Source organism: Grosmannia clavigera (assembly GCF_000143105.1).
Source record: "Grosmannia clavigera kw1407 unplaced genomic scaffold GCSC_167, whole genome shotgun sequence".
NCBI lineage: Eukaryota > Fungi > Ascomycota > Sordariomycetes > Ophiostomatales > Ophiostomataceae > Leptographium > Leptographium clavigerum.
Window position 1 is genome coordinate 1786657 of NW_014040772.1, and position 27675 is coordinate 1814331.

At 61.1% G+C, this 27675-nt stretch overlaps 9 protein-coding genes across 9 annotated transcripts; 4 read left to right on the plus strand and 5 right to left on the minus strand.

The window, feature by feature from the left end:
• Positions 1 to 128: 128 nt before the first annotated feature.
• Positions 129 to 1364, plus strand: CMQ_5940 (duf455 domain containing protein; the record flags this gene model as incomplete). The annotated part of the gene is made up of 1 exon (XM_014315005.1): positions 129 to 1364. One exon carries the CDS (start codon positions 129 to 131, stop codon positions 1362 to 1364), a length of 1236 nt encoding a protein of 411 aa, XP_014170480.1.
• A 244-nt stretch (positions 1365 to 1608) lies between these two features.
• Positions 1609 to 2676, minus strand: CMQ_6126 (ubiquitin-conjugating enzyme h; the record flags this gene model as incomplete). Its single annotated transcript, XM_014315191.1, has 6 exons — positions 1609 to 1748; positions 1824 to 2120; positions 2177 to 2214; positions 2351 to 2392; positions 2572 to 2579; positions 2644 to 2676. The coding sequence occupies 6 exons, from the start codon at positions 2674 to 2676 to the stop codon at positions 1609 to 1611; spliced, it is 558 nt and encodes a 185-aa protein (XP_014170666.1).
• A 747-nt stretch (positions 2677 to 3423) lies between these two features.
• Positions 3424 to 4410, plus strand: CMQ_5952 (3-methyl-2-oxobutanoate hydroxymethyltransferase; the record flags this gene model as incomplete). The annotated part of the gene is made up of 1 exon (XM_014315017.1): positions 3424 to 4410. One exon carries the CDS (start codon positions 3424 to 3426, stop codon positions 4408 to 4410), a length of 987 nt encoding a protein of 328 aa, XP_014170492.1.
• Positions 4411 to 4607: 197 nt separating this feature from the next.
• On the minus strand, positions 4608 to 10236 carry CMQ_5932 (p-type calcium transporter; the record flags this gene model as incomplete). The annotated part of the gene is made up of 4 exons (XM_014314997.1): positions 4608 to 4697; positions 4768 to 5290; positions 5587 to 10131; positions 10199 to 10236. 4 exons carry the CDS (start codon positions 10234 to 10236, stop codon positions 4608 to 4610), a joined length of 5196 nt encoding a protein of 1731 aa, XP_014170472.1.
• Positions 10237 to 13641: 3405 nt separating this feature from the next.
• Positions 13642 to 16398, minus strand: CMQ_6254 (tubulin-tyrosine ligase family protein; the record flags this gene model as incomplete). The annotated part of the gene is made up of 3 exons (XM_014315319.1): positions 13642 to 15025; positions 15297 to 15362; positions 15413 to 16398. 3 exons carry the CDS (start codon positions 16396 to 16398, stop codon positions 13642 to 13644), a joined length of 2436 nt encoding a protein of 811 aa, XP_014170794.1.
• A 785-nt stretch (positions 16399 to 17183) lies between these two features.
• Positions 17184 to 18624, minus strand: CMQ_6110 (uncharacterized protein; the record flags this gene model as incomplete). Its single annotated transcript, XM_014315175.1, has 3 exons — positions 17184 to 17715; positions 17778 to 18182; positions 18245 to 18624. 3 exons carry the CDS (start codon positions 18622 to 18624, stop codon positions 17184 to 17186), a joined length of 1317 nt encoding a protein of 438 aa, XP_014170650.1.
• Positions 18625 to 19535: 911 nt separating this feature from the next.
• CMQ_6101 (dash complex subunit) lies at positions 19536 to 20472 on the plus strand (the record flags this gene model as incomplete). The annotated part of the gene is made up of 2 exons (XM_014315166.1): positions 19536 to 19790; positions 19900 to 20472. The coding sequence occupies 2 exons, from the start codon at positions 19536 to 19538 to the stop codon at positions 20470 to 20472; spliced, it is 828 nt and encodes a 275-aa protein (XP_014170641.1).
• A 177-nt stretch (positions 20473 to 20649) lies between these two features.
• Positions 20650 to 21951, minus strand: CMQ_6424 (uncharacterized protein; the record flags this gene model as incomplete). Its single annotated transcript, XM_014315489.1, has 1 exon — positions 20650 to 21951. One exon carries the CDS (start codon positions 21949 to 21951, stop codon positions 20650 to 20652), a length of 1302 nt encoding a protein of 433 aa, XP_014170964.1.
• A 611-nt stretch (positions 21952 to 22562) lies between these two features.
• CMQ_5982 (peroxisomal biogenesis factor 2) lies at positions 22563 to 27356 on the plus strand (the record flags this gene model as incomplete). Its single annotated transcript, XM_014315047.1, has 3 exons — positions 22563 to 22572; positions 22647 to 25276; positions 25644 to 27356. 3 exons carry the CDS (start codon positions 22563 to 22565, stop codon positions 27354 to 27356), a joined length of 4353 nt encoding a protein of 1450 aa, XP_014170522.1.
• Between the last annotated feature and the right edge of the window lie 319 nt (positions 27357 to 27675).

The following is a 27675-nucleotide window of genomic DNA, read 5'->3' on the forward strand; positions in this document are numbered from 1 at the left end:
GATGTGTTGATGATCGATGGGCGAAGGCTGCCTGGAAGCTTTCTGTCGGCTGAACTGACGAACGAGATAAACCCGCGTGGTCCTGCAGCCACTTGTGCTTCAGTCTGCCGTTGGCTGCCAACGCGACGATGCAGGGCTTCAACATGGGGCGGTACGTGCCGCCGGAGCAAGAGGGCGTGGTAGCGTCAGGCAACCGGCTGCACGGGGTGCGGGCGAACAAGGCGACAGCGGCGGGTGTGCCGGTGGTGCGATTCGAGATGCCCTTTGCGGTGTGGTGCGACGGCTGCGAGGCGAAGACGGCAGCACGGCATCCAGTGCTGATCGGCCAGGGCGTGCGTTTCAACGCAGAGAAGCACCGGGCGGGTGCATACTACTCGACGCCGATCTGGTTATTTCGCATGCGGCACCCAGCCTGCGGCACCTGGCTAGAGATCCGGACGGACCCGGCGACGACGTCGTATATGGTGGCCCAGGGAGGCCGAAGGCGGCGAGAATACGACGACGACGACGGCGACGAGGGAGCAGAGGGAGCGGGAAGCGATCCACAGGCGCGGGCGGCAGCCTCAGCGGCAGCCCTGGCTGGGTTGTCGGCGGAGGAGGCGTCGCTGTCGTTGTCGTCCTCGTCGGCAGCTGACCGGGCCTCTGCCTTTGATCGTCTGGAGCGCACCATTGTGCACCGGGTCGCCGTCGACTCGGCCGCGGAGGCTGCGCACCATCGCATCGACGGCCTCGCCGCCGACAGCGCTCGCCGCTGGCAGGACCCCTATGCGCGCAACCGGGCGCTGCGGGCGGCCTTTCGCGCTGGCCGCCACGCCCGCGAGCAGCAGGCCGCTGCCGATGACGACCTGCGCCATCGCCTCGGCGGGCTCGACCTGCCCCTGCTCCTGCCACCGTCGGAGGAGGACGCGCGACGGGCAGCCCTGGTCGACTTTGGCACGGACGGCACCGCGGCCGTACACGCTCGCTCTGATCGCACCGTACTCGCACAGCCGCTCTTTGGCGGCGTGGGAGCCGGAAAGACGACGGGCAGCACAGACAAGATCACAACGACAACCGGATCCGGCAACCGCTTCGGTACCGGAACGGCCGTGGAGAAGCGGCGACGCGCCGTGCGAGACCATCTCGCCGCAACGGTGGCGACCAACACCCGCCTCAAAATAGACCCCTTCCTCGACGGCCTCTTTGACGGCCGCGTCGGACGACGGCAGACGGACACAACAGCAACGACAACAACAACGGAAACACCTCCAGCTGCAGGCACAATCCGTCTGCCGGGTGTGAAGCGGAAACGCGCACTGGACGACGGACCCGGGCCGCCAGCATGCAAAAGCATGCCGGCGTTGGTCAGCTACGACTCGGACTGACTCGGGAATTCTTGGCTTGACATTCTTTGCGTGATACCCAATTAGACTTTGATTCGTTTCTGGAGGGGTGCTTTCGACATGCAACAGGTCCTGTGCTTCGAATGAATACGAATATGTGCTATCCTAGACAGCACGACACGATTACCAGACAGGAGTTTCTGATTCCTTCCCATCCGATAGAGAGTACGCCAACATGCAAAAGCCAAGGGAATGAAGGGAAAGCAGAAGATGACAGGGTCGCTGTTTATACGTCGTCCATCTGGCCGGCCGGCTCGTCATCGTCGTCGTCTCCGAAGCTTCCCACCGACGACATGTCATCATCGTCCTCGGACTCGGCGCCGGCATCGTCGGCCGCCTCCTTACTGGCGTATTTTTGGACGTACTCTGTCGAGCTGGTCAGACGGGGAGACTGGTAGGTTTACGATCGCGGGCAGCACATGGAAAGGCGCAGAGACTCACCCTTGACCTTGGCATCGTAGCTCCGGGGCTCGCGCATCAGCAGGGCGGCAGCCTCGCCGTTAAGCGGGTCGGTGGGGTTCGGGTAGCGCAGCAGCTGTGGCAAGAAGACCTCAAAGATGTTGATCATATCGTACATGGGTGACCAGGTCTGGTTGATGACGTCGAGACAGACAGAGCCTGACAGCTCGTCAATGTTGGGGTGGAAGATGCGGTTGATGAAGCCGATGCTGGGCGACTTGTAGGGATACTGGTCGGGAAGCTCGACGTGGACCTTCCAGGTGCCGCCCTCGAACGGGGCTGTAGCCGTTAGCCAGACGAGCGGACGAATCGGGCGGGAAGGAGGTTGTGCGCACTCTCTGCCGGTCCCTTGAACCGGACGTAGAATTCCTGCCTGTAAACATGCGCCGAGTCAGAGAGCCGGTCTCTCGTTGTGGAGCGGAAGACAGAACGGGGGCTCACACTGCAGCAGAGCCACGGTCAGTTCAAGCCCGGCAAGATCAGCAGACCCAAAGCAGGGAGGACACCCACTGTTGTCGTTCACCAGAGTGACCTCATAGTCGCTCATCAGCCTTGTTGTCGGGAGTTAGTGGCAGCACGGTCAAGGGATCTCGGGAGAGAGAGGCAAGGGGCAGCCGCCACGGTCATACATCCTGGAAAGAATCTGGTCAGCACATCTTCAGGACAAGGGAGGCGAGGGGACGAAGGCCGAGGGTCGAGGGGTGAAGGTGGCGCGAAGACGGCAACCCACTTCATAACCTGAAGAATGTTGTCAGCACGCAGAGAACGATGGCGAGGAGGGGACGAGAAGCCAGACACTCACATCAGTCTCGATCCGGCGACGAGGGCTGCTCATCGTGGCGATGGTTGGTATGCTTTGCGGGAGGGAGGAGCAATGGGTTTTGCTTCCGCGCCGCGACGGGAAAACGAATGTGTTCGGGTGTGGTGGATCGATGCGCTGCGAGATCGGGACTCCGGAAACGGCCGCGAGATCGGCTGAGCCAGTCGAGCTGAATGGGCGGTAGGTCGGCTTGGGAGTCGAGAAAGCGGTGCTTCAAGAAGAGAAATGTATCTGCGTATGTATCTGCGTATGTCGCGTGGCGACAGGAGGTCAAGAATGGGGCAGAGGCACTGTTGATCAAGGAGAGCTGGAACGTTGTGAGAGCCCGAGTTCAGGCACCATTTCGACCGATTTGAGGGTGAAGGGGGGGGCGTGACTTTGCTGAGTCATAGCCGCTGTACGAAGTACGTCATGGTGCGATTTTGAGCCACAGGCCTTGGCGACCTCGGTTCCTGGTATTGATTACATAAGCCAATATAGATAGAAATTGGCTCCGAACTTGTATTAGTTGGTATTTTTCCGGCCTCGAGGACTGAATTGTACACGGTAAATACCATCCTGGTTCTGCCCATAAAAAGAGGAGATGAGCGACGGGTCCCGAGGAAACAAGACCAGTGTTTTCCTGTCCGCACACGACGCGGTGCAATCGAATCCGAGGCTTTTGCTGGTGTAGCGTAACGACGCCTGTGTGCGAACCGTCCTGCACACAGATCCACATCCACACACAAACACACGGCGAGCATGAGCAGAGCAGCAGCCAGCATGCTGGGGCGACTGCGTCCAGGGCTGGCGGGCGGAAAGCGGTGGCAGGCGGAGCTGGTGCGGCAGCTGTCGGGGAGCAGCAGACGATGCAGCGCGCACTCGCCGATGGGACAGTCGGTGGAGGCGGGACGCAAGAAGGTGACGCTGACGTCGTTGCGGGCGCAGTACGATCGGGGCGAGGCGATTGCGGTGCTGACGGCGCACGACTTTCCGTCAGCGCACGTGGCAGATGCGGCCGGCATGGACGTGATCCTGGTGGGCGACAGTCTGGCGATGGTGGCGCTGGGAATGGAAGACACGAGCGAGGTGACGGTGGACGAGATGCTGCTGCACTGCCGATCGGTGGCGCGGGCCACGCGGACGGCCTTTGTGGTGGGCGACCTGCCCATGGGCTCGTACGAGGTCGGCCCAGAACAGGCGCTCGCCACGGCCATCCGCTTCGTCAAGGAGGGTCGCGTGCAGGCCGTCAAGCTGGAGGGCGGCCGCGATGTGGCCCCGTCGATTGCTCGCATCACCGCTGCCGGCATCCCGGTGCTGGCCCACGTCGGCCTGACGCCCCAGCGCCAGCACGCCCTCGGCGGCTTCCGCGTGCAGGGCCGCACGGCTGGCAGCGCCCTGCGCGTGCTCGAAGACGCTCTCGCCGTCCAGGATGCCGGTGCTTTCGGTGTTGTCGTCGAGGCGGTGCCGGCCGAGGTTGCTGCCATCGTCACCGACCGGCTCGACGTGCCCACGATCGGCATCGGTGCCGGCAGCGCCTGCGATGGCCAGGTGCTCGTCCAGGCCGACATGACCGGCAACTTTCCGCCAGGCCGCCACCTGCCCAAGTTTGTGCGCCAGTACGGCGACGTCTGGGCCGAGACTCGTCGTGCCATTGAGGCCTATGGCCGTGACGTCCGGTCGCGTGCCTATCCGGCTCCCGAACACTCGTATTCCATGCCGGCCGAGGAGCTGGCCATGTTTGCCAATGCCGAGCGACGACGGGAGTAGGTGTGGCAATAGGCTGTTTGGCTTGGCTGCATGGATGGCGTTTTGGATAAGCTGTATGCAGATCTAGTGTCAGGTATTGTGTTGGTTTGTGTGTTGATCTGTCTGCGTCGTGGCTGCATATCGAGCCTCTAGCCTTCTTATTTGACTGCATGTACGGAGCAGTCGTGTCGTCGTATCGTCGTGGCGTCTGTCGTGTCTCACTCGTCTTTCCTTCTTTCTCCACCCCATCTCTCCCCATCTCCCCCCACCTCTCTTCTTCCTTCTCCTACTCCCCCCTCACCCAAATGCTGGCGTCAGCGAATACGCCACGTTCAGCTGGTCGTTGGCGTCCCGGAAGCACCGATGCAGGTTGCCCACCACCTCGTCCAGGGCCGGCGCGAACGTCGAGTTGACGTACAGGAACACGCTCTCGCCTGGCCGCACCCGTAGCGCCCGCCGCACATACGCCACCACCGCGTCGAACCGCTGCGTCGCCGCAATCTTGCGCCGCACATCGCCACCACCGCTGCCATTCAACGGCGGCGCCCCGACTGCCTTGAATCGCACCACGACCTTGTCGTGCGCAAACGAGCCTGCCGCCGCCAGCGCCGCCGTCGCGTCCCGCGGCAGCTCCAGCAGCATTGTCGACGCGCTCATCGTCAGCGGTAGGTCTGCTGTCTTGTCGTCGTCCGCGTCGTCGTCCACGTCCACGTCCACGTCCACGTCCACGTCCACGTCCACGTCCACGTCCACGTCCACGTCCACGTCTGCATCCATGGCATCGTCCAATACCGCCGACGCATCCTTCTCGCCCCCTCCAACTGTCTGTCTCGGTCCTAGGTATGACATCGCACCGTCGTTGCTCTCACTTCTCGCCCTTTGCAGGAGGACTGGCTGCCGACTCTTTCAAATCGACAAGTCATGTCGAAAGATTATGTAATCACATGGTGGGGTCGTCTTACTAATCACTCAGTACTCACTCATATACTCTGACACTAATAACGGATCATGGATCTGAACGAGATATTACAAATATGTGCAATGGCTGCGGCACCCGGCCGTAGCACAGCCTCTCTAAACCGGAAACGAGGACGAAACAAACAAGACACGAACGCCGTTTTATGGGTCATGGTATCTTAACGCCTGACTTTAGATCCTTTTCTCTCCTCTTCCGGAGATGCCTCCTCTCCTCCTCACTCCTGTGCCTGTCCACTCCCGCCCTCGTCGCTCTCGTTTGGCTGCCGCGAGGCCGACGATGTCGCCGACACTGCCGACGGTTCGCGCGACAGCAGCGGTCGTCCGCTCGTGCCGGCGCTGCTGCCGGACCGATCGACGGGCGACCAGCCGACAGCCACGCTGCCGGCGATGATGCCAGCCATGACGGACGGCGCGCCGAGTGCGGAGTTGGACCGCGACCGCGACGGCCGTATCGACCGAACAGACCGCATTGACCGCGACCGCGCGTGCTGGGGAGACGTCGGGTTGGATGTCGCTGCCATGCCACCGAGACCGAGACCAGTCGTGATGATGGAGAGCCCACCAGACGTGCCGCGCGTCGATGTCTGTCGGGGTGACGCACCACCACCGCCCAACGAGCTGAAGCTGTTCTCGCGCGAGGGCGTATGCGGCGGCCGCGGCCCTTCGTTGCCCTCGACATCCTCGACGGCGGATCCCGAGTGCGATCGCGAGTGCGTCCGCGACGGCGCCAACGACGGCGTCTTGGATCGTGGCAGCACCGCAAACGTCTCGCGTGGGTGCTGCAGCGCGTACTTGAGATTGTTCAGCCGGCCACCACGCATGCGCCGCAGCCAGGCTAGCTCGTCGCGCACTTCGGTCAGCGCCTCCGGATAGTTGCGGAACCGCTCGTCGTCTAGCACCACGTGACCACCGTTGCTGTTCGCATTTGCGGCTTCTGATTCGCCCGTTGTTCCGGCTGCCGCTTTCTGGTCTGCTCGCCGCATCACACCCTTCAGCCAGGCCGGCACCAGCTGCTCGCATAGCTCATCCGGCACCAGACGGATCAGGATGCCCATCGGGATGGAGATGAAGCCAAAGGCCAGCGCGTAGGCCCACATGACGCCCGTCTGGTGGTGGATGTTGAAAGCCACACCGCCTACCATGCAGATGAGCACCTGGCCGCCCATCATGATGGCGCTGATGCCCAGGAAGAAGTAGTTCTTTGTCAGGCCCTCAAAGATGTTGAACCGGTTGTCCAGTCGCCGGTTGTTCCACTGGTTGAACACCTGCATCCACACAAACGTATTGAACACCAGCGTCTGCACCTGGTCGTCTGTCGCGTCCTGGTCTGACGACGGCAGGATCTGCTGTCCGCCAAAGTAGAGCATGAACGTAATCGCTAGCTGGTACAGCGCCTGACCGATGATCATCTTCCACATCGTCGTCGAGATGATCGACGCCCCCTTGCGCTCCGGCAGCCGGTCCAGCACCGTTGGGTGTGGCGGGTCTGTCGCCAGTGCCAGTGCCGCCAGCGTGTCCATGATCAGGTTGACCCAAAGCAGCTGCACTGCTGTCAGCACGCTCGTCTCGTCGCTGCTCGACACGGCCGACACAAATGTCAGCAACACTGCCGTGATGTTGACCGTCAGCTGGAACTGCAGGAATCGCTTGACCGCGTCGTTGACCGCCCGTCCCCATCGCAGCGCCTTGATGATCGATGCAAAGTTGTCGTCCATCAGGATGATCGCCGATGCTTCCTTGGCCACCTCTGTGCCTGAGATCCCCATGCTGAAGCCCACGTCCGCCAGCTTGAGTGCCGGCGCGTCGTTTGTCCCGTCGCCCGTCACCGCCACCGTCTCGCCCATCTCCTTCAGCCGCTGCACCAGCACCCGCTTGTCCTCCGGGCTCGACCGTGCCAGCACGTGTAGCCGTGGAATCACGGCCACCTGCTCCTCCCGGCTCATGTTGCGGAATACCGGCCCCTCCAGCACCTCGCTGTTGGTCTCTCCCGCCTGCAGAATCCCGCAGTCCAGCGCGATCGCCTGTGCCGTCAGTCGGTTGTCGCCTGTCACCATCCGCACCACCACCCCTGCCCGCTGGCAGTCTGCCACTGCCTCGCGCACGCCATCGCGCAGCGGGTCCTTGATGCCCACCAGGCTCACAAACGTCATCTCCCGGAACACGTCCTCGAACACTACCTCGTCCGCCCCGTACCGGCTCTTGCGTGCCCATGCCGGCGGCCATTGCGGAAAGTCGCGCGACACCAGTCCGATCGTCCGCAGTGACCCCGACGCGTACCGTTCGATCAGCGCTGACAGCATCGTCCGGTTCTCCTCTGTCATCGGCCCCGCTGCTGCGTCACGTGCCGGCTCTCGTAGCACCTGCGTGCACTGACTAAGCAGGATCTCCGAAGCGCCCTTCACCAGAAGCCGTGCGCCTTTGCCGCCCGCCAGCTCGACCACCACACCCATGCACTTGCGTCCCGAGTCGAAGGGGATCAGCTGCAGCGTCCGTGCCCCATTTTCCCGCTCCTCTGCTACCGGTCCCATTGCCAGGTGCTCCCGCCCAAACGTGAGCAGCGCCGACTCTGTCTTGGACCCGACAAACTCCATCGCTGCAGTCGCCACCGGCGCCTCCTTCTTCTTGCTCTTCAGGCCCAGAAGGCCCTTTTTCTTCTTCTGCTTACTCTGGTCGTCGCTCTCGCTTTCGCCCGCCGACACGTTGCCCTCAAAGGCCGTTGAGTTGAGCACAATCGACTGCAGTAGCAGCTCGCGCACTTCCTTGCTCAGCGTACTCGTAAGCTCCTGTGCTGACAGCTCGCGCGAGCTCTCTTGTGATGGTGAGTCCGGCGATGATGCCTCCCCCTCGGCCACGCCGCCAAACCGGTGCGCCGTGCCCACCGTCCCTGCTACCACCCGCATCCGGTTCTGCGTCAGCGTTCCCGTCTTGTCCGAGCAGATCGTCGTCGCGTTGCCCATCACCTCGCATGCCTTCAGCTGTCGCACCAGGTTATTCTCCCGCAACATCTTCGCCGTCGCGTAACTCAGCGCCAGCGTCACCGCCAGCGGCAGTCCCTCTGGCACCGCCACCACGATAATCGTGATCACCACAATGAAGATGTTGATAAAGTCCTGTCCTTTTTGCGCTGGCGTCACTGATGGCGGTTGTTTCGGCAGCCGCACCAGAAACTCGATGAACAGCACGATGAACAGCAGCAGTGCTGCCGCACCGCCCATCTTCGCAATGTAGTCCGCGATCACGTTCAGCTTCATCTGCAGCGGCGTAATCTCCGGGTCGTCCTGCAGAGACATCATCGTCTTGCCGTATGTCGAATGCACGCCCGTTGCTGTCACCATGAACGTGCCCACGCCCTCCATCACCCGCCCGCCCGACTGGATGAAGGGGTCCATCTTGCGCAAGCCTTCGTTGCCGTCATTCTTCGCAATCGCCGCCCAAACCTCGTCGGCCGACCGCTTGCGGATCAGGTCTGACTCGCCCGTCGCCTGTGACTCGTCGCACTTGATGTTGTGGCCCTCGATCAGCACTCCGTCCACCGGGATCATGTCACCCGTCTCCAGGTGCATCACGTCACCCACTAGCACCTGCATGATCGAGATCTCCTGCAGCCGCCCCGAACGCACTACCTTGACCAGCCGGTCCGTCTTCTTGCGGTTGAGCTTCGCAAACTGTCGCTCCTTCTGCCAGTCGTTCAGCGAGCCCACCACCACCACGATCAGGATCGCCACAATGATCGCCACGCCCTCAATCCACTCCACTGGCGGGTTCGCCGCATCGTGCTTCTGTCCAAACGTCTGGTACAGGCCCACCGCCAGCGAGACGGCCGCCGCGATCGAGAGCATGATCAGGATCTTGTCGTTGAACGTGATCCACACTAGCTGCAGCAGTGACTTGGCCTTCTTTTCCGGCAGCCGGTTGTCGCTAAACACCCGCTTCCGGTCCACAAAGGCCTTGTCCTTGCTTGGTCCGGAGGGTACTGGTCTTGACGCGTCCACTGCCACCGGTGTGTCTGCCTTCTTGCCGTTGCCCAGCCCGTTGCCATTCTCGCTCGCAAACTCGCGCGCAGGCCGCGTGGCTTCCTCAAACGACACCGCCTTGCCCACCGTCGTCTCGTCCACGCTCAGCCCGGCACGCCGGTCAGTCTGCAGGCCCTTCTCCAGTCCACTGAGGCCGCCCACAGCCCAAAAAGCCGATAGGCTCTTGGGCTCAAACATTTTGTTCATATGTCCCGGCGCAAAGGCAAACGGGTTGTCGATCACCGTGAAGTCGTCGTCTTTGCCCTGGTCCGGCCTGAGTGCTTGTGGGTCGTGGATGATGTGCTCGTTTGTCACGTTCACCGACGTCGACTGCGACCACGACCGCTTGCCGTCGTCGCGACTGTTGCTACCACCGCCGCTGGAGCTGCCAACCACCGTGTCGCCCTGGGACACGGCCACTGACCGGGCTCCGTCGTCCGAGTCCACCGAGTTCTGTCGAGACCGACTCCTGTCTGGCACCTCCAAGAAGCCGTGCGTCCGCACCGGACTGGCCATCAACACGTTGTGCGGGCTGGTCGGCCGGCTGTCCCGAGGTCCCACCCCATTGGACGACCCTGGTGTCGAGCCCCCTCCCGGCCAGTTGCTTGCCAGCATTTCGGCTGCTGTGAGTGGGCTCTGTGAGCCATCGTCTGATACGTCTGATATCATCAACGTGGGAGACTGCGCGAACGCCGGAGTGCCGTCGGTCTGCATGTTGGGAACGTATGATGTATCTATCGTTATGGTAGGGCTGACCGTCCATGTGTTAGCTGCACTGTTGCTTGTTATTTGATGCTTGGTATTCCTGGGAAACTTACGCCCTTGGCCGCCTCTTATCATTGCTGCTGTCTGCCATATTGTGGGCTGTGCGTGCCTGTTGCTTGCGGAGTACTCCTACAAGCAGGCAGAAAACGTCAGCTTTAGTACGTAAGCCCGTTAAGCCATAGCTTTTTTGCTGGACGGAAAGGCATACCTGTGTACGCGCCCGAACCTAGAGGCTTGGCGAAGGCGAGGGCAACAGGTTCCTCAATTTCACCAGAGGCTGTGTCGTTTTGTCCGTGGTGATCGTCCAAGGCAAATATCTTATGCTCGTATAGAGAGCTAAGCTGCTGCTACAAGCATCTACCAGCTTCAAGTTTCCAAATCGCTTGAATGGGTTGCCTCCCTAGTCGGTGGCACAGCTCGCAGGCGCCGCAACTGTCGTCCTGAAGTGTGCTGTTGTGAAAGAGGATGGGCCATACGCTGCAGGCTGGAGCAGCTTGTGCTTATTCTTGCCAGGTCTTGTGCTTTCTGTGCTGATGAGAGCTGCCTTTATGAATAGATGTCTTTCCACGGAATAAACGATCCGGTTGGGGGTCCAAATGAATTTGACCTTTGATAAATAATATCGAGATGCGGAATCCAGAAGGCAGCCGTACTATACTGTGGTCTGAGAGTCCGGCTAGTCGAGATCTGTCTGGCAGCGACAATTGGCCTGAGGGGGCAGTGCACTCAGAGATTGAAAAGCAGAAGAGAGAGAGCGAGAGAATGACGAGCCAGAGGCGAAAGAAACGGTTGTCTTAGCTGACAAAACACTTGGCAGTACGGAGCTCTCCGTATCTTGTTTTATTCCCTTTTTGCCCTCTCCAACCGCCTGTTCTCGCTCTTCTTTCTTTTCCTTGCTTGGCAGAGCAATTTGTTGCTAGTGAGTAACATACATAATGTTAGGCGTACAGGTACGACAAAAGAAGGGGGACCGGTCTCTTTGGCCTTGAGAAAAAAGAGATGGAGAAGGGGGCTGTGCAAGATGTCGATAGCCAATCATGGATCCAGTCCGTGTGGGGCTTAGCGCCGCCAAGGCTGCCGGGTCGCGAATACATCACCTAACTTTGGCGCCACTGAAGTCTGGCTTGCTCTGACGACGGTTATAAATCGCGCACTGTATGGGCCGCGTACTAGGATGGCAGCGTTACACTCGGCAATGTACATATGTTGGCACTGTGAATCGTACTGTATATAAGTGCGAGGAGAAATCTGCCATATCGTAAATGGCGGCCCATCATCTCGACGCAGGAGCAATCAGAGCAGTGCAATTTGTGGCTCAGTGCCAGCCTGTGCTCACGTTGAACCTGACGCAAGCTAAGCAAGGGGTACCACCACGGGACACAGCGTACTGGCGCCTTCAACATGTGAGATATCTTTCGAGTAAGAGACGGCAACTAATGCGGGCAAAGCGCAGCCGTACGTGCTAGACGTCGAGCACTGGCCAGGCCAACGTCTAGGCGACTTTGGTGTGCGAACTAACCGATAAGAGCAAGACGAAGCAGCCAGAAGACCCACAGAAGTATCGTTGGAGGCCACTATAATGTCTCGACGGGAACGGCACTGTGACAATTGGCTGGTCTGGAAGAGCGAGAGGAAGGACGAAGGGTGAGCTAGAGAGATGGCACATTTCGCGGGCGTTGCACAGCCTCGAACAGGAGCTTGGCAAAGGCCGATCGTAAGTACACTCAGAAGGTGCTTGGTGGTTGTCACCGCTCGTACTGAATATGTACTCGTAAATGAGATAGGATATATCGGATAAGAGCCAAGAGCGGGTTATATTGCCGCTGGTATTGGCACGAGGCATCTTTCAGCTAAACGTGCAAGGCTGAACGGATTATCGCAAGAGGCAGCCGGCCAAACTGCATCGCACTTTGCTAGTGAGGTACGTTATGTGATTCCGGGGAGGAGCCACGACCACACCGACGGCCAGCCCGACACCTGCTAGGCCGTAGGGCCGGCTTGCCACCGTGCCGAATGGTTTTCGAGCTCCCCTTTCCGATCTGAGATAAGAAATTTCGTTGGTCGCGCCAAGAACGTGCTAATTCGACAGCTACTAGAATGGGAAGTTGGCGAGATGACATGATGGGCCGTGCCATCAGACGATAACGCTGCACTAGCAGTAGAGAAAGAGCAGATACTTCGTACTTTCGTACTTGGTAGAGAGAGAGACAGAGCCAGAGAGAAGGAAACAAGCAGAGGAGGGGAAGCAGGCGGGTTGCAGTCGTGCCGCCTGCCAAGCCGAGCGGTTGGGCGTGGCAACCGGGCAGTGCATAGTTAGTGGATGAGATGACAGTACAATATTGAGATTTTGATAACAACAAGGTAGATTGATATCTTGCTTTGATGATCAAGCGTATCGTGGCTCTTGGAGCGACGCCACACGTGGCAAATGCATGTCACGTGCATTGAATTCAATCTTAGGACGGTGATGTGTTCGTTCCAGAGCAATGCGAAAGATGAGAATTGCTACTATGTAAGCCCAGCTTGCTTTCCAGCGCTTGCAGGGGCCGGAAACGGCTTGGCGCGGCGTTGGGGAGAAAATGCGTCGACACCCAAGCGTAACAAGGAGCTAATCACCGGCTGCCACAAAGCGGTACATCAGCAGAACAGAAGCCGAATTGTTTTGTCTGTGGAGCAGAGCGTGGCAGATCGACCATGGTCTCGCCGCTGCTGTCAGAACGATAAATGGGAGTGGAGCCGTGCCCAGGGAGGTGGCGTTTGGGGCCAAATCCCAACTGCGACGCTTCATCTTACTTGGACGATCGCAGGCCTGCGGCAGCAGTGTTTGTCGACCTCTTCGGAGCAGATTCTCTTTGCGGCCAAGAGGGGGCTGGGAGTGGGGATTTCGTCCTCGTTCTGTCGCGGAAGCTCTGGCGGGCAGGCGATGCAAACAGGGGCAATTTTATGCTGGCCGGCCCCTAATAATGTTCAATGTCTAGCCTGCCGACTCGCTGTCGTTGCTTATTGCGGGGCTCATTTCAGAGATCCCAACAGGGGACCTGACCTGCCGGATTGGTATACGCAATAATACGGAGCCATAGTCTGCGATACAGCATGTTATGCTTACGTAACCGGTCGAGCCACGAAGGGTCCCTTGTGTCGGCGCCGAGGTCAGTGACGAAGCCGTTCACGCGCAATGAACAGAACTCGTCATGTGCTGTGTGCCATTCATGGGTCGAGACCCGGTGAAAGCGCCCAGAGTTGGGCCGCTCCCGTTCCATCCTCTCTCCGTCGCTGTAGTCTATCTGGGATGGCACATGTCCAGGAACGGAGACGTGTCGCACAGCCCAAGTACCATGAGGCAAGCCAAGCCAAGCCAGGCTGTGCCTCGAAGCTCTGTCCGGATACGTGGCTGCTGCTTCACCGCTCCACCATCTCACCGTCTCACCGATTTTTCCTCTTTTTCCTCTTTTTTTTTTTTTTTTTTTTTTTTTTTTTTTTTTTTTTGGCTCGCCCCTCACCGCCGACCCAGGTCGAGGTTCTTGACAAGCACGAGCAGTCCGAGACGGCCGGCGTCGTCGTCGTCGTCGCCCAGGAGCCGACGCACGACCAGGCGTAGTGTGTCGGACCAGAACTGGGCGACGACAGACTGCAGGGCAGCCCCGGTCTGGCGGAAGTCAGGGAAGGCGTTGACCTCGAGCAGGTAGGCGGTCGCGCGGTCGTTGTCGTCGGGGTCGAGGCCGATGAGAAAGTCGAGGCCGTAGACCTCAAAGGCGTGCGGCAGCGGCTGGAAGTGGATGGGCATGCCGACAGCAGCAGCTTCGAACAGCTCGCCGGTGACGCGGCAGATCTGGTCGAAGATGGCGGACGAAGACGAAGACGAAGACGAAAAGTCGAGGTCCCAGAACAGACGGACGGCGTCGCCCTTGTCAGCCTCGTCCTGGAGACAGGTGTTGGTGAGGTGGCGAGCCAGACGGTCAGCATCGTCGACGTCGTCTTCGCTGCTGCCATCCGCGGCACCGACCCACGGCGGCTGATAGGCGGCGGCGGCAAAGAGAGCCAGCATATCGCGGCAGACGTAGACCTGCAGGGCGCCGACGCAGAGGACGTAGACGCGGACATGGAACTTGCGGCCGTCGGTAGCTGGCAGCAGCAGCGGGGGATGGATGTAGGGCTGGGCGACAAAGTGGCGAAGGTGTGAGGTGGTGATGTTGTTGTTTTCTTGACTGTCGTCTCCATCGTCGTCGTCGTCGTCGTCATCATCGTCATCGTCGCTCTCCTCCCCCTCCCAGCCGTCAAAGACAGCCTGCAGCTCGTCCATGGTGCTGAACAGCCGGATGCCCTGGCCGCGATCGCTCATGCTCGGCTTCAGGATCCACCAGGCGCGGCGATCGGGTGGCAAGCCGTCATTGGCCTCGAGGCTGGCGCGCAGGTCAAAGGCCTCGACCAGGGCGTCGTCGAGGAATTCGGCGTAGTCGACCTCGAACGACTCGGTGCGCCGCACGTGGCGGGCCAGCATCGATGTTGGCCGCTTGGCCACCCAGTGTTCGACCGTGGAGGCGAGAAAATGCTTGCGAATGAGCGCCTTGCGGAAGACGTAGCTGTTGATCCGGACCGACGACGGATGGGCGGCCGCGTACGCAAAATCGACGGCCTCGTATGCGGCCACCTGCACGATCGGCGGGGGCGCAGATCCGGGACAAAGAGCACCGGCCATCGCCAGGCTGGCCTCGAGCGATGCGGGCTCCTCGTCGACCGCTTGGCTGGCTGGCAGCAGCTGCAGGCGATAGCCCGACGGCACAGCCGCGCGCACGGCGTCTAGCAGGATCGGCTGCACGTAGGGATCCTCGTAGGCGATCAGGGCGCAGAGCGGCTTTGGCTCTGGCTGGAGAATGGCATCCCTAGCACAAGGCAGACGGCCGCGGATCAGCACTGGAAGGACGACAACAGAGCAGCAGCACAGCAACAAAACAAACACGTGGAAGACGTGCCGGGTTCATGAAAGAGAAACGGCGGCAGGTCCCCTGCAACAGGGCCATGTCTGCTTGTCTGGAGGACTCTATAGGATCTACCATACGACCCTCTCTTGTTCGGTTCCGGCAGTGCATGCGCCTGCCTCTCGCTCTCTCGGCCTCCGCTCCCGACGTCTGGCGCAGCGGCCATGGCACTCACAGCTGAAGCTCGGTCCCGTGCAGCTCGGTGGCTGCCTGGAAGAAGTTGGCCTTGAGTGGAGAGACGCTGTGATGTTAGCACAAAATACAAGACAAAATACACAAAACACAACACACCTCGTCAGTCCCTCGCGGACGGCCCAGCCATCATTGCCGGCCGGTGCATCCTCGACGCTCTGGTACACGTCGTCGAACCGCGGCTGCCACTTGTAGAGGCTGTGTCGGAGGCTGTTGCAGTCGCCGTCGGTCTCGGTCTTGGCTTCGGTCTTGGTCTCGATCTGGGGCCTGGCCGACGCCTCGCCGCCGTCGCCCTCGCGCAGCTTCTCCTCGGCCTGCGAGGCCTCGCCGTCGATAGCACTGGCACTGGCACCGGCCACCTCCACGAAGCAGGCGCTGTGCCGCCAATAGTTCTGCAGCACCGGTGCCCAGACGGTCTTGTGACCGGCCACGCCGGCGACCAGCGGCACGTTGACGCTGTAGAGGTCGACACTGCCATCAGCCGGCCAGGCCGCCGCCAGGGCCGTGATGACGCGCACGGCGTGACGGCTGGCCTCGGCCACTACGGCACGATCGTGGTCCGTGTCGCGCTTGAAAAAGGCAAACGATACCGCGATCGCCCGGACGCCGCAGGCAGCTGCCTCGAGCGCGCCGCCCAGCGTGCCGCTGCTGAGTGCAAAGACTGCCGTCGTGTTGCGGCCGTAGTTGGGCCCGCTGACGACGAGATCGAATGGGCCGCGCGACCGGAAGACGTGGTGCAGCCCGATCTGCACACACGATGCCGGCGTCCCGTTCACCAGCACCCATTCCTCCGGCTTGTCTTGGCCTCCGTCCCACGGCCGCTCATGCACGGTGCCCCCGTTGTCCGCCTCGCCTGCCGCTGGTGCTAGGCCCGCCGGCGTCGCCTTCGACCCTGGCGGCCGGTAGTACGTCGGCTCTACCGTCTGCCCGATGATGTGCGCCTTGCCGATCCACGATCGCTGCGTGTGCGGCAGACACACCGATACTCGATGTCCCGACGCTTGCAGCTCGCGCACCAGGCTGTGCACGTATGGCGATGCGTGCTGCGACGGCGGACCGTCGTCGTTGACGACCAGAATGTTCATCGCGAGGTCGATGTGGTGGTGAGACGTCGATGTCGGCTGGTTGTGCCGTATGAACAGATCACTCTCGACGCGAGATGTGTCGAGATGCTGCTGATCCAATGGACTATTGGCCTACTCCCAAGACCACAGACTCGCACGCAGACAGGCAGTTCGTGCAACACAATGATCAGACTCGTCGCTCCTCTCTGCTCTCAGGTCGGTTTTCTACAGTCGTCACAACACGTCTGAAAAATCACTAAATTCGACCTATAGCGGGGGTGGGGCACCCACAGAATATCGTCCACGCTATCTCCTAAGAGCCTAATGGCGACATTAGCAATGCCGAGCTCCTCCGGCTTTACGGATCACATCACCGCCTGTTGCTTTGGTAAATCTGGTCCATTCTTTCGTCTCCCATCCTGTCCACTCTGGGGCCCCGTTCTGCCCTGATTAATAAAAACCCCAGGCACTGGGCACTGATCCTATAAAAAAAGATAGATGTCCGCCCTTTGCTCGATTGCCCTCGGTCTTGTGCTGCTCGACCGTTGCCTAGTGAGAGCTAATGAAAGTATGTATGTAAAATGAACATGACTAAAAGTGCAAGGGGATGTGAACCGCGGCTGCGACAATACTGAAGAAAAGGTGAGGCTGAGAAGAGAAGAGAAGAGAAGCGGAAAACAAAACAAAACAAAGGAACTAAGAAAAAAAAGAAAGAAAACCCATTCAAAGAGAGCATCTGGGTGTGGCCAGTCCGATTGATAACGCCAAAAATCGAGTCCTGAGAAGAGCGTCCAGAGATAGACTGTCTAAGACGCCCGGGTGCGCTTAGCTGGTGCCGACGCGGTGGCCCCCAGCTCTCCTGCCGACCGCTTGTGGCCTGCTGCTGCTGCTGTGCTGCTCTTAGTCTGTCGCCAACCGTCGAACGGGCTGCGCTTCTTAGCTCGCGTTGCTCGTGCTGAGATCGGCGGCGATGCCGGCGCAAATCGCGGTGCTCGTGGCGGTGTGCTGGGCGTCTTTGCAGCGACCAGAGTGCTGTCCTGTGTCTCGTGAGTCTCTGTCTCCTCCGTCTCCGTCTGCTCCTCCTCGTCGGCCACGTCGTTGCCCTCTTCGATATCCGTCACGGCCTCTTCGTCCTCGGCCGTGCCTGCAAACGGCGCCTGCAGCTGCTTCTCGGCCTTCTCGTTTCGCGGAAACAGCAGTCGCGGTTTGATCGCAGACCGCGTCAGACGTCTCCCTGCTCCTGCCCTCTCCGGGCTGCCCATCCTGCCGCTGGCCCCCGGGCTGTCCTGCTCCTGTGCAGACACATCGGCGAACTTGCGGAAGATTCTCTTTCCACGGCTGGACACGTATTAGCGATATTGTAGTCACGGCATCAGAAGAGTGAAAAAGAGAGAACGTACAAGACATAGATGAGGCCGTCTTCGCGGCGAGTGGCCTCTTCGACCGACTGCTTGCCTTCGCCTGGAATCGACACGTGGTTGCGTCTGCTGCTGCGGCGCCGGGTTGGCGGCTGCGGCTGCTCTGTTGCCGGCAGCACGGCGCCGTTGCCGTAGAAAGGGTTCTCCATGCTGCCATCGGCCTCGGGCACGCGGTCCTGCGAGTCTGTAAAGATGGGGATCGTCTCCTCCTCCTCAACTGCAGTGAAGCTGTCCAGCGTGTAGCCGGTATACTTCTTGGGCCGTCCGCCTGTCTTGCGCGAACTGCTGGTCGGCGATGCCATCACCTCCTCGACGTTGGTGTGGAAGAGATTGCGGGCAATGGCCGCGATGTTGGACTCATTCTGCGACGCGGCGTGCACCTTCTTGCTCGGCGTTTTGGCTGGCGTCGGCAGCATTCCCAGGCTGGCACGGTGCGCATGAGCGTGGACTTGCTGGGCAGCAGAGAGCTTGCTGCCACGGCCAAGGGACCCTCGGGCGTGGACGAAGATGCCATCGTTTTCTTGCGCGGTGTGGACTCGGGCGAGATGGCCGGACCGTGAAAGAGCGCCTTGGTCACGCGAGGCGAGCGGATCTGCGCGCGGGTGTGTGCGCGTCGCGGCGTGGCAGGTGCCGCAGGTGCTGTCGGGGCCGTTGATGAGGCCACAGCAGCGGCGGCGGCAGCAGCTGCAGCAGCAGCAGCAGCGATACGAGATGATTTGCGAGGAGAAAAAGGCTCCCACGAATCTGCGAATCCGTGCTTGGGCGTGGTAGGAGTGTGAATGTTGGGCGGCGGAGACGGCGTCGCGGCGATTATGCGTGTGGTTGCCATGGTAGTAGAGGGAGGGAGGGGAGAGAGAGGGAAAAAAAGGAGGAAAAGAAGGACGAAAAAAGGAGTCGAAGAATTGAATGAGTTTGCTGAGGATGTTGGAAATGTCTTGTTTTGGCGGTCAGAGATGGGCGAGTCGAGGCAGCACCGCGATTCCAAAAGTCAGGCGCAGTGTCCAGACGTCCGTCCAAGAGACGACACGGCTTCGTCTTGTGGGAAAGGGGCCGGAGAAATCGGACGGAGTCGATGATCGGCTGCTGTCGGTCGTTTGTGCTGTTCTTTTTTCGCCTGTCGGCTTCAGCCCTGAAGAAAAAAACAGGCTGTCGATTGACTCGATCGGGACGAGGTGGGAGATTGACGGCAGGAAGCGAAAAATGCTGGAAATAGCGAAACTCGTGGTGACAATAGCAGAATACGAAGCGCAAAGACGAAAAAGGGAAGAATGCGAGACTGGTGGGAAAAGTGGATGGTGGCTTTGGGCGAGGACGACAGCGAGGTGGATGGCGCAGAAATCGGTGGCTGGGAAGTCTCTGGCTGCTGTGGTGCGGCAGGTCCCATTGTGCGGTCAAGGAAGCAAAGTGGAGCATGGCTCTGCGAGCCCCCTGTTCCGGCATGAATGGTGCTGGCAAGCCGCCCGACAGCCAAGGCAGCAGAGGAGCGAAACTGACGCGTCCGCGGCGCGTGCAGAAACCGCGCTAGTCTGTGTTTGTGGTCTGATGGGCCAATGGCGAGCAGCCCATCTGCGGGGTCAGCCTTGCTGCAGCCTGCAGCCGACGAGGATAGAAAGAGGGACAGCCGATAGACGAGAGAAGGTCATTGCGGCCCTGAAACGGTAGACAGGACTGACGCCACGATCTTGTCGATCTCGTTTCCGCCGCCACGGACAACGATCCACCGGCCAACTGCAACTGCCGATGATGGACGACTCGGCCCTCTTCTCGTCGCCGGTGCGGGACTACCGGCCACGCTCGCCGCACACCCCACGAACACCACATACACCACGCACACCACGCACGCCGCAGTCGCCGCCGCCAGGCGCTGGAGCTTCCTACGATTCTGAAGAGACGCGCGAGACTGCTCTGCAGCGCGAGCTGGCTGGCGTGCGCCAGGTCAATGAGGCCATTGAGGGCATCCTCGGCACGTTGGAGCAGTCTAGAGGGAATATGAAGGTGAGAAGACAGGACAGAGACAGACTGGACAGAATGGATAGAAGAGGCAGAATGAACAGAAGAGACAAAAGGATTCGAAATAAAATAACCAAAGAAGCTAACCCCCCAGACCGTCTCCCAAACGGTTTCCAATGCTTCCGCCCTCCTCAACACCTGGACCCGTCTCCTCTCCCAGACCGAACACAGCCAGCGTCTCATCCTCGACCCGGCTTGGCGTGGCGCCTCTCAGGACCTGGCCGAGGCTGAGGCCGAGGTCTTGCAGCGCCAGCAAGAGGCCGAACGCCGTGCCCAAGAGGCCCAACGCCGTCGCGATGAGGCCCGTCGCCAGGCCGACGATGATGACCGCCGTCGACTCGCCGGCCACTCCTCGTCTGCATCTGGATCTGCATCTGGATCCTCATCTGTCTCAGCTACCCGCCGCGGCTCTGGCCTGCGTAGTCGCGGCCGCATCACCTACAGCGCCAGCGGCATCTTTCGGCGCGGCAGCACCGGCGGCAGCTCAGCTGCTGCAGCTGGCTCTGGCACCAGCCGCTATGGACGGGGCGCTAACACTAGTAGCAGCAGCACCGCCGCCGACAACAGCACCGCCGGCCCCTCCTCCGCCTATGGCTACCGTGGCAGCTCCGGCATCGGCCGCGGCGTCTCAAGAGGCAGCAGAGCCGGCGGCCGTGGGGTCCGTTGACAGAGAGAGAAAACCGGGATGAGGACACGTAACGATTCACGAAGGATGGCATAGACAGAGAGAGGCTCATGTGCTGATGTACCAGAAGCGACAATTTATTCGTTTGTCGAAACAGACCAAGCCCAGTTCCCTGACGCCGTTCTCTATATACACAACCCTGTACACCGTCCATCTGCCCTACTTCTTCTTGAAAAACTCGCTGAGCTTCTTCATACCGCTCACGTTGACCTTTTTGAGGTCCCGCACGCCACGGCTCGCCGACGCCTTGCGGCGCCGCTCCTCTTCCTCGCGCTTGCGCCGCTTCTCCGTCCGGTCGTCCTCGTCCTCGTCCTCGTCCAGTCCCCGCTTGTGCGAATAGTCCAGCGCGGCCGACCGCGCCAGGGTCACCTCCTGCTTCACGGCGGCCAGCCGGCTGAGATAGGCGTCCAGGGGGGCAAAATCGGGGAGTTCGGCGGCGATGGTGGAGGCAGACAGCCGCTCCTTGAGCGCCGTGGTTAGTGCTGGCGGCACGTAGCTGGAGCAGATATAGTCGAGCGCCACGCGCAGCCGCTGCAGCGCGACGACGTCGTCGGACGCCTGCATGGCCGTGCGGATGGCCGGGTCGATGCTGGAGGCAGATGTGGAGGTGGAGGCTGTAGAGGTGATCGTGGCATCGGTCGCTGTCGAGGAGTCACCAGAGTCGGTCGGTGTGGATCTTGTCGTCTCTCCCATCACCTCTGCCCCCGTGTTTTCTCTCTGGATGCTCAGCACCGGTGCTTCCAGCACCTTGGCCACAAACCGCTCCTCCATGCTGCATGGCAGATGTGTAGCCATGCGGCCAGCTTTGGCCAGCAGCTCCCGCAGCAGCCGGTCCTCGTTGAGGCGGAACATGGGCTCGTCGCCGGCCTCGACGGTATCGCAGACAGCTGCTATGCGGGCCTCCAGCAGGCGGCGCACGCGCGGCTGCCGCCGCAACAAGTCGGCCAGGTGGGACGACTGCGGTGGCAGGGCATCCAGGTGGTCATCGGTGGCGAGAAACATGCGCTTGGCGGACGAGGACGCGGCCAGGGCTGGAAGCACGAGGAAAAGGGGGTCCACGGGCGAGGCAACGTAGAGATCGGCGCTCTTGGTGATGAGGGATGGAAAGGCGTCTGTTTGTGGTGATGCTGGTGGTGCTGGCATCGTTTCTTCCTCTGCGTTTGTATCTGGTGCCTTTTCTGCTTCTATCATCCAGCTGCGAGGTGTCGTCGCCGGACAGGCAATCCGTGTGAACTCGTACATGCCCGTCTCTGGACACACAAGATACCGCGTCGGCCGTGCCGCATAGCGTGGATGCGGCAGCGTGACGATGCGGGCATCGGCTGTCGCTCGCTTCGGCAGGATGAACAGCTTCGGCGGCTCGCCGCTCTCGGCTGGCAACGTGTACTTTGAAGACGATGCCGGCGCAGCCACTGGCACAGACACGGCAGCACCCCTTGATCGGGTCGCACGGGGAGCCATTGCGCTGTTTGGAGATACTGTCGCTGACCGTTTGCCAGCTGAAGAGTTCTGGCAGAAAGACTCCGTTCAGGCTCACGAGAGGACCCAAGCCAATTAGAGTATTACATAAGCAGACGCGTCTTTTGTGAGAGGACCCGCGTAGGCAACGCGCCAGATTGCGCATTATCTCCGTCCTCATCAAACACACAACTTTCGGTCTAGCCTCCCCCTCTGACGAGTCCATAGTATCGCAAGCCACAAGCTACCATTAAGACCCTGATGTCATTGGCCAGGACAAGAAGGCACAAATTTGCAAAGTACATGTCTAGGACTTGTGCTGGCGGAGTCTATAGCACGTCACAGCCGCCCTCTCTTTTTTTGCGGCACTTGTCCACTTTTCTCGGTTCTCTCTATTTTTTTCTACCCGCCAAATCGACTGGACATCTCCGCGACAACGGCCTGCTCACCATGCGTGGCCGGTGCATTAACGCTATAGTATAGACAACAAGGCGACGCCCCTGCCTGCATGCGCACGGGAAACAGAGGGCAACGGATAAGGTCGGCGTGTTCTTTCTGAAACATCCAGACGTGAGACGATCTCGACCTATACCTCTCTATCGAACCTGAACATCATGCTGCCGAGTAAGAGCCGCCCTGCTGCTTTCTTTCCTCTGCGCTTTCGCATGCATTCGTACTTGCTTACACCTGCTTTCCAGAGTCCCCGGCAGCCGAGCCCCAGTGGCCTCCCCGATCTCCCCGTGATGTTCTTCTCAGTACGCCCAGCGGTCGGGCACGGCTGCAACGCATGGCCGCGCAAACGTCCCCCTCGCCGCTCCGGACACGTGCTTACAGCGTGGGAAACGACGGCCTGAATGAGGACGGAGACGGAGACGGAGACGGAGACGGAGACGAAGACGAGGACGAAGAGACGCTCCAGCTCAAGCTGCAGGAGATCCAGGCCAAGTTGCGGCTGAAGAAGCTACAATCAGCCAAGGCACAAAAGTCAGCGACAGAGGCCGCGGCCATACGACCGTCGGCGTTTTCCGCATCAACATCATCGACACCAGCACTGAGGGTCAACCCGCTGCCACAACGGCCGCGCTCGTCTCCCACGAAGGCGGTCGAGGTGCCGGCATCGCCCGTGCGGCGAGCCCAGCCGGCGGCGGAGGCGATGCTGGCATCGCAAAAATCGCCGCGACGTGTTCTGCTGGGCATCGACAAGGGTCTGCGCGGTCAGGACGTGTCGCTAAAGCGGCCGCCGTCGGGGATGCGACGAGGACTGAGCCTGACGGAGGGCTCGCGAGCAGCCAGCAGTCTGGGTGTGGTGGCCGAGACGTCGAGAGAGGCCAGGCAGTCGGAGTTGCGGCCGCTCAGCTTCAACGAGCGGCTCGCGGCAGCACGGGTGCAGGAGACGGCCTTGCAGGACCGGAAGGAGAAGATCCAGAAGCTGCGCAGCGGGGCCTTTGCGGTGGGCAAGGAGGAGGTCGAGGTTTACAAGACGCGGGCAATGGACATTCCCTTGGCTCCGGAAAAGCCGCAGCAGTTCACCCGCGAAGACATTATCGACGTTGCCGTGAGAGGGAAGAAGCCGCCTGGCGACAGTCAGCTGCTGCATCGCAGCCGGACGATGCCCAGCCTGCGAGCTGATGGTGATGGTGACGGTGAGGAGAGGGCTCGAAGCGGGACGCCAGCGCCAGCGCCAGCAAACAGAGCGGCCGACGGAACAGGCGACGGAACGACGGCGGATTCGCCATCGTCGTTTGAGCCATACAGCGGGTTCCACCTGTCGAGACGGATTCTGCCACACACAGTGGTGGCGCGAGCAGTGGCAGGCAAGACGATATACATGTTGCAGGATCTGCTGCGGGAGGTCAAGGCGCCCAACTTTGAGCTGCCAGACGTGGAGACGGACGTGGTGGTGCTGGCAATCGTGGCGTCCAAGTCGGATCCACGAGCACATAAGCCGGTAAGCAGCGGTGGCGCCGACGGAGGATCATCGGCATCGGCATCAGCATCGGCGGCGGCGAAGAAGAAGGAGGAGGACCGCGGCAAGTACATGGTGGTGACGCTGGTGGACCTGACATACCAGGTGGACCTGTTCCTGTTCAAATCGGGCTTTGAGCGGTACTGGAAGCTATCGACGGGAACGGTAGTGGCAATCCTGAACCCGGTGGTGATGCCGCCACCACCAGGACGACACGACACAGGGCGATGGGGTCTGGTGATCAACTCAGACGCGGACACGATCTTGGAGATTGGGACGGCGCGGGACTTGGGCTACTGCAAGTCGGTCAAGAAGGACGGACATCTGTGCAGCGACTGGGTCAATGCGAAGCGCACCGAGTTTTGCGAGTTCCACACCAACGAGGCAGTGCGACGGATGCGGGCGACCCGCAACGAGATCAACGGAGCGGCGGGCTTTGGTGGCGGGCGACAGCAGCAGCAAGGCGGACGGCCGGGCAGCAGCTTCTCGTCGCGTGGGACTCGCAGTCGTGGCGGCAGCGGCAGTGGCTGGGGCGGCCGCGAGCCGACATCCAACACGGGCTACGACTGGACAGCACACAGCCGATACTTCATGTCGGGAAGCGCCAGCGCGAGTTCGCTGCTGGACGGCGACGGTGGCGGATATGCAGACAAGGTGGAGCGGCAGGAGGGCATCAAGCGGCGGCTGGCGGCCAAGGAGCGCGAGACGGACATTGCGCGCAAGCTGGGCGAGCTGGGAGCGGGAGCCGGCCGCGACTACATGCAGCTGACAGCACTGGATCGAGCGGTGGCAGCGGTAGGGAAGAACAGGGCGGCGACACCGCGCGAGGGCAGCGGATCTCGAGCGGCGATGGCGACGGCAACCACGGGAATGTCGGCAGCTGAACAGGCGGCAGCATCGCGGGCGAGCTTGTTGGCGTCGGTGGCATCTCGACGAGGAGCAGCAGCAGGAGCCGAAAACACAGGACGATCGACGTCATCGGCAGCAACATTGGCGTCTCACGTGATCCAGCTCGGTCCGCTGACAAAGCGCAAGCGATCGCAGTCGGTGCTATCGTCGCGGTCGCAGTCGAGCGTGACAGGTGGCGAGACGGAGCCGACAGCACGTGACCGGATGGCTGGACTCGGCTGGGGATCGGGGCTGCGAAACAAGCTGGGCCGCATGAAGGAGGGCGAAAGGCTGACGCCGGCGACGATGACGAAGACGACAATGTCGGCCGCATCAGCATCAGTAGCAGCAGCAGCGGCGGCGGTAGCAAAAAAGGGACCGTCACCAGAGCGGTCGCCAGTGCGGAAGAAGACGAGATTTCTGCTGGGTGGCAAGGGGATCCGCGAGGCTGGACGCGAGAGCCTGGGGATTCCGGTGTTGGACCACGGCAACGACGACGACGACGACGAGCTGATCATCATATGAGGGCACATACTGTTTGGGATCGGATGTATTACTATTACGAGCAAGGACGGGAGATTGTTTATGAGGCTAGGCTTACTAATGAGGAATGAACAAGTACAGATGTAAGATACGCTCTTGTGCTAGCAGTGAACTCCGCACTATTTCTTACGTATGGGCCAATCAGCGGTGACGGTCCGGCTGCGGAGGGAAAGCTTGGACCAGGCGACTGCCCCATACCTCGGCTTTTCAGGTGGTTGCCCCCTGCGGCAGCAAATTGACCCCTTCCCTTGTGAGCGGATATTCTGACATTCCCACGGAAGACATCCAACGCGACTAGCAACACAAAGGCGACAGCGGCGCCCGAATTCATCAGAACAACGCGGATGTGGACCCGATGAACAACCGGACGAGCTCTGCTTCGGCGCCGTCGTTTGCGGAGGCGCAGCGGCGGCTGGCGGAACGACGACGCGACCGGGAAAGAGGAGGCGGTGGACAATCAGCTCCTCTGAGGGGAGTCGGTAGCCGGCCAGCTTCCGAGAGACACGGGAGAGGCGTGGGCCAGTCAGCGCTTCTGCAGCGTGTAGGCGGCAAGGCGATGGCGGCGTGGGAGCGGCTGGGCGGGTCGTCGCTCTCATCGCTGTCGTCGCTGTCACCGCCTTCGTTTCGCGTCGGGCAGGTGGACGCGGAGCTGCTGGACGAGGAGCTGCTGTCGCTGATGCAGACGCAGGTGGGCGAGGCGCTGCGGCACGTACGAGGCGGCACGCTGGGCGACGACTGGGGCGCGGAGATTTTGCTGGGCCTGCGGGCAGCGCTGTTTAAGCTCTCGGTCTGGGACCACGACGCGACATACGGGGCAGCGCTGCAGAACCTGCGATTTGCCGACGCGCGGCAATCGGTGGCGCCGGGCGTGGTGGTGGCGCCATCGCGCTGGCAGAAGGCGCTGTACGGCGTGGCCACGGTGGGCGGACGATACGCGTGGACTAAATGGGAGGACTGGCTGCGCGACAACGACGGAGGAGACGAGGACGAGGACGAGGATGAGGCTTACAGCGAGGTCTACAATGACCGGACGCGCGGGACACGCATCTCGGCGCAGATGGTGCGGCGGCTGGCGCGCGTGACGGGCTGGATGACGGACGCGTACGCGGCGGCAGCGCTGGTCTCGTTCCTCGTGTTCCTGCGGCACGGGCGCTACCGCACGCTGCTGGACCGGGTGCTGCGGATGCGGCTGGTGCCGCCGACAAGTCAGGTCAGCCGCGAGGTGTCGTTTGAGTATCTGAACCGACAGCTGGTGTGGCACGCCTTTACCGAGTTTCTGCTGTTTGTGCTGCCGCTCGTCGGCATCCAGCGGTGGCGGCGCTGGGCGGCACGGACGTGGCGGCGAGCACGATCATGGGGGAGCAAGGGGACAACGGCAAAGGAAGAGATGGGGACAGGCGGCGTGCTCAGCTTTCTGCCGGAGCGCACGTGCGCGATCTGCTACCAGGACCAGAACACGGCGACGAGCGAGGCAGACGTGCTGGCGCAGGCGGCCGCATCGAGCGGCGTGGTCGGCTCAGCCGAGACAGACGTGACAAACCCATACGAGGCAGCGCCGTGTGGCTGCGTCTACTGCTACGTGTGCGTGGCGACGCGGATCGAACGCGAGGAGGGCGATGGGTGGACGTGTCTGCGCTGCGGCGCGGTGGCACGCTCGTGTCGGCCCTGGAGCGGCGACGTGCTGGAGGCAGCCGGGAGCGGTGACGGTGACGAGACGGCAGCAAGAGCATTGGGAGCAGTGGCTACAGTGACTGCAGACCGACCGTCCACGTCTTCATCGACTGCATCCCACCACCCGCACAAGACGGTCGGGTTTGCCGACGACGTCAAGGCGGTCGACGAGGACGAGGACGAGGGCGAGGACGGCAGCCAGGACGAGGTGATCGTGGATGAGGCCGAGGACGGGAACGGACTGGCAGATGCAGACACGAGCGCAGGCGCCGTCAGCATGAGCGACTCGGGATCCGAAGCGTACGAGGAGGACGAGGCGAGCGGAGAGATGGACGCGTGAAGGATTTCCATGGCTGGCAGTGGCCTGATGGAAGGAATGCGGGCGCGCTCGTATGAGACATCGTACGAGCGGCACTAATCAGAAGCTGTGCATAGAAAGGCGTTGGCTGTCGGGACGGGAAATGGGAAACGGGACAATCGGCAGGCGTGCACAACGGGCATTGGGTTTTGTGCTGCTGCCAACTGCCAATTGCAAACGGCAACAGATGGCAGGGTGGCATTGGAGAGATGAGCTGTCGTGTTCGATAGGAGATCAGATGAGATTGGAGGGTCTATCGGCCACGAGTCAAAATTCGCAGGGCCGTCTTTCCGGGCAGCAC